Here is a 5,079-nt window from a genome sequence, read left to right on the forward strand (position 1 = left end):
TATTTTAACATCGAGGGGGAATCGAAACGAGGGTCGTGGTGTATGTGCGTGTGTCTGTCTGTCTGTCTGTCTGTCTGTGTGTGTGTGTAGAGCGATTCAGACTAAACTACTGGACCGATCTTTATGAAATTTGACATGAGAGTTCCTGGGTATGATATCCTCAGACGTTTTTTTCATTTTTTTGATAAATGTCTTTGATGACGTCATATCCGGCTTTTCGTGAAAGTTGAGGCGGCACTGTCACGCTCTCATTTTTCAACCAAATTGGTTGAAATTTTGGTCAAGTAATCTCCGACGAAGCCCGGACTTCGGTATTGCATTTCAGCTTGGTGGCTTAAAAATTAATTAATGACTTTGGTCATTAACAATCTGAAAATTGTAAAAAAATTATTGTTTATATAAAACGATCCAAATTTACGTTCATCGTATTCTCCATTATTTTCTGATTCCAAAAACATATAAATATGCTATATTTGGATTAAAAACAAGCTCTGATAATTAAAAATATAAAACTTATGATCAAAATTAAATTTTCGAAATCAATTTAAAAACACTTTCATCTTATTCCTTGTCGGTTCCTGATTCCAAAAACATATAGATATGATATGTTTGGATTGAAAACACGCTCAGAAAGTTAAAACGAAGAGAGGTACAGAAAAGCGTGCTATCCTTCTCAGCGCAACTACTACCCCGCTCTTCTTGTCAATTTCACTGCCTTTGCCATGAGCGGTGGACTGACGATGCTACGAGTATACGGTCTTGCTGCGTTGCATTGCGTTCAGTTTCATTCTGTGAGTTCGACAGCTACTTGACTAAATGTTGTATTTTCGCCTTACGCGACTTGTTTATATATATATACCTTTTTCATGACCTGTGAAAAGGGTATACTTTTATGTGCCAGTCGAAGGGTTGCCATTTCTAGAACGAGGCAGCTCGTTTCCGGAAATGCGGCGCTTTGTTGGAAATCAAATGAAGTTTCGGGAAATCCAGATTATTCCAACTCTGCCCCGGATTCTTACTTTGCGCCAAACAAACCCTTCAAGGCTTACTTAATATTCCCTTCTTTGTTGTCGTTAGTTTCATGGCTGACGAACAGCTGTTACTTACGTTCACATGCAGCTATCGAAGTACGTTCAGCAAACCAAATTATAAGACATACACGTAAGATATCAGGTGCTCTTTTGTCATCTGCTCTTCATACTTCATTATTTTGCACGTAAAGCAAACCCTAAATATTACATAAACGAAAAGTAACAGCTGTTCGTCAGCCATGAAACTATGTTTGTGTGTGTATGAGTGTGTTTGTGTGTATGTGTGTTTGTTTGTACAGGTTTGTGTGTCCGTCTGTCTATATGTGCGTATGAGTGTGTGTTGTGTGTGTATGAAGTTTGTGTGAGTGAATGCGTGTGAGTTAGCGTGAGTGAGTGCGTGTGAGTTATACTGAGTGAGAGAGAGAGAGTGTGTGTGTGTGTGTGTGTGTGTGTGTGTGTGTGTGTGTGTGTGTGTCCGTCTGTCTATGTGAGAGAGAGAGACTGAGAGAGAGAGAGAGAGAGAGAGAGAGAGAGAGAAAGAGAGAGAGAGTGGGTGTGTGTATGTGCATGTGCGTAAGTGTATGTGTGTTTGTTTGTAGAGGTGTGTGTGTCCGTCTGTTTATGTACTTATGAGTGTGTGTTTTGTGTGTATGAAGTTTGTGTGAGTGAGTGAGTGAGTGCCTGTGAGTGAGTGTGTGTGTGTGTGTGTGTGTGTGTGCGTGTGTGCGTGTGTGACTGTGGGTGTGTGTGTGTGTGTGTGTGTGTGTTTGAGAGAAAGAGAGAGAGAGAGAGAGAGTAAGAGAGAGAGAGAGAGAGAGAGAGACTAAGAGAGACTAAGAGAGAGAGAGAGAGAGAGAGAGAGAGAGAGAGAGAGAGAGAGAAAGCGGATTTGTCCTTCGTTGGGGGTATGCATGCAGTGCCTTGGCGATACTTGGCATTGCACTTCTACTTAATTGTTATTAGGATTCCTTTGTTTGTTTGTTCGTTCATGGGCTGAAACTCCCTCGGCTTTTACGTGTATGACCATTTTTACCCCGCCATTTAGGCAGCCACACGCCGCTTTCGGAGGAAGCATGCTGGGTATTTTCGTGTTTCTATAGCCCACCGAACTCTGACATGGCCATGGATTACAGGATCTTTTTCGTGCGCACTTGGTCTTGTGCTTGCGTGTACACACGGGGGTGTTCGGACACCGATGAGAGTCTGCACACAAAGTTGACCCTGAGAAATAAATCTCTCGTCGAACGTGGGGACGAACTCACGCTGACAGCGGCCAACTGAGCTACATATCCCCGCCCTGACTGAGCTACATCCCCGCCCATTAGGATTCCTGTTTCTTTTCTCACAGCCTTTTCAGCTATGTTTCCTTCCATTTCTTTTTACCCGTCTCTTTCATCCCTTCCTTTGTGATTCTTTGTTTCTCAAGTTGTAAGATAAATCGTTCTTCGCTTATGATCCTTTTATTATTATTTTTTCAGGAAGAAAGTGGTGTGTCTTCTCCTCCTCCTCCTCTTCACGGTGACGCTGACATTGACGTCACAAACGCTGTTGACCATCGACATATCGAAGCACGATATGTCTGATTACGTCATACAGATGGATACCATAGTGCGCACGTTCAACCCTTCGCTCACACAAAAACGTGACTTCAAAACAACATTGCCAAACAGCAAAGTGGACTCGGGCAATCAGAAAGCCTACAACAGAAACATACACGAAATGAAAAGATACAGCAATACAACTTCCAGCAACGGTGTGCATGTTGCTGAACACGACACGAACATAAAGAGCGGGCAAAACAGTGGTGGTAAGCTTAACACCGTCCCAGGAGTCTTTATTGATAGAAAACCTGAAGCCTATCTGGGCAATGATCAAGCACTTGCGGGTGCATTGATCAACAACAGGAACGCACACGGAGTCGCCAAGTTTGAGCTTAAACCACAAAGTTACCATACACAAAGCCCGTCGAAGCCGCCTGCATACAGAGGAAACTTGTACCCTGACATCGACGTCGATGAATACCGTCAGGCAGAGCTTGGCACCTTCCGACACTCGGGCGGGGTCTTTCGACAACCTGGCCCATCGGACATCGATCATGTAGACTTCCAAGCGAGAGAGAGTGGTGCTCATCATTTCAGGAAAGGTGATCGTGACGAACGCTTACCATCACATCGCCGGCACTACGACTACGGTCGGATGAAGCCTCCAGGTCTAGATCAGCATATGCGAGGACGCGAGCAGATGCACCGACCGTGGGAGTTGCACAAAAAGACACAGGCGCAGCAGGACACAGACAAGGACCTGGTGTCCCTCATGGGCGCGAGGTGGCGAGGTGAACGCCGGGAAACGCAGAACACCAAGGGCGAGCAGCGCCATGTGTTCTTCCTCAAGGTGCACAAAGCAGCCAGCACCACCGTCATGAACGTTCTCTACCGCTTCGCCCTCCAGCGCAATCTGAACGTGGCACTGCCCATGCGGGACAACATCCTGTCGGAGAACGGCAAGCTGTGGGCGAGGAGACTCCTGCCTCCTCCGACCGGGGCGTCGTACTTCTTCGACATCCTGTGCAACCACCTCGTCTTCCACGAACCTTCCGTGAGAGTAACTCTCCCTGCCGACGCCTCGTTCATAGGCATCGTGCGTGAGCCCTTTCAGCAGTTCGTGTCCGCCTTTCAGTATTACAGGACAAACTTTAATATTAAGTACCTGGAACAAATCCACAGCTCAGACCCTATCGCGACCTACCTGCATGATCCCGCGCAGTACGAGCCTACGCGCGGACCCAGCTTTTCGTACACGCACAACAGGATGAGCTTCGACTTCGGCATAGACCCCGAGAAGATGAACAGCGAGAGACACATCAAGGACTACGTCAGCTACCTCAACCGCACGTTCCAGCTGGTGATGGTGAGCGAGAGGTTCGACGAGTCCATGGTGCTGCTCAAGCGACTGCTGGGCTGGCGGCTGCAGGACGTCCTCTACATCAAGAACAACGTGCTCAAGGGATCGGCAGGAGGAGGAGGCGACAGCCAGTTCACGGCGGGCCAGCGACAGGCCCACAGACACTTCAACGCCGCGGACTACGCTCTGTACGAACACTTCGCCCAGCTCTTCCAGGCTAAGGTGGAGGCAGAGGGCAAGCTGTTCCCTCAAGAAGTGGCTGCCTTCGTGACGATGAGGGAAAAAGTAGAAGCATTCTGTGCCGGAGCTGCGAATACTTCAAACGAGGGTGAACATTTGACTCTTGTAGCTACTGCCTGGACTGGTGTCTTCGAGGTCACTAAGAAAGAGTGTAGGTTGATGACTCTGCAAGAAAACCGTTTCGTTGACCTGGTCAGGCAGTGGCAGTACGGACCGCTGCTCATGGAAAAGTATCAGTTGATGATGTCCAAGCATCGCCGCGAACGTTTATTCATACCCCCCAAAGTCGCTCGCTTTGATCAAAGATTCAACAGACATGGGTAAAAAGGATATTATTAACATGCAGCACAATACCAAAGTATGGAACCGTTGTTGATCTACATCTATTAAGGCAGAAAATACACAACATGGCAAGACTGATATTACATTAATGCAAACATACGGACAGACTACACACACACACACACACACACACACACACACACACACACACACACACACACACACACACACACACACACGCACGCACGCACGCACATACACACGCACGCACGCACGCACGCACGCACACACACACACACACACACACACACACACACACACACACACACACTCTCTCTCTCTCTCTCTCTCTCTCTCTACACAAACTGACAGACAAACTAACGTCAACGAAAAAATCATTTAAATCACATATTACAATCAAATAATTGACTAGCAAATTAACCACGCTAATTTCTCGCTCGTATCATTAGTAAAATGACCCAATTTTAACAATTTCATCAAAATAATTGTTGAAAATGTATAACATTTGGTTTGCGGAAGTAATATGCCGAAAACGACAATTTTGAATGTATACATAGCTGTGACATCTTATTTTGTTTAACCATAATACGATAACCACTCATCC

The 5,079-nt window shown here is 46.2% G+C and overlaps 1 protein-coding gene across 1 annotated transcript; it reads left to right on the forward strand.

Moving 5' to 3' along the window:
* The first annotated feature begins 2,527 nt into the window (after window positions 1–2,527).
* On the forward strand, window positions 2,528–4,623 carry LOC138983340 (galactose-3-O-sulfotransferase 4-like). Its single transcript, XM_070356743.1, has one exon. It carries the CDS (start codon window positions 2,607–2,609, stop codon window positions 4,494–4,496), a length of 1,890 nt encoding a protein of 629 aa, XP_070212844.1. The 5' UTR covers window positions 2,528–2,606; the 3' UTR covers window positions 4,497–4,623.
* The last annotated feature ends 456 nt before the right edge of the window (window positions 4,624–5,079 follow it).

Source organism: Littorina saxatilis, linkage group LG12, assembly GCF_037325665.1.
Source record: "Littorina saxatilis isolate snail1 linkage group LG12, US_GU_Lsax_2.0, whole genome shotgun sequence".
Taxonomy (NCBI): Eukaryota; Metazoa; Mollusca; class Gastropoda; order Littorinimorpha; family Littorinidae; genus Littorina; species Littorina saxatilis.

Coding starts and splice junctions, on each gene's coding strand:
- LOC138983340 (XM_070356743.1), top strand. CDS start 2,607: ATGTCTGATTACGTCATACAGATGGATACCATAGTGCGCACGTTCAAC.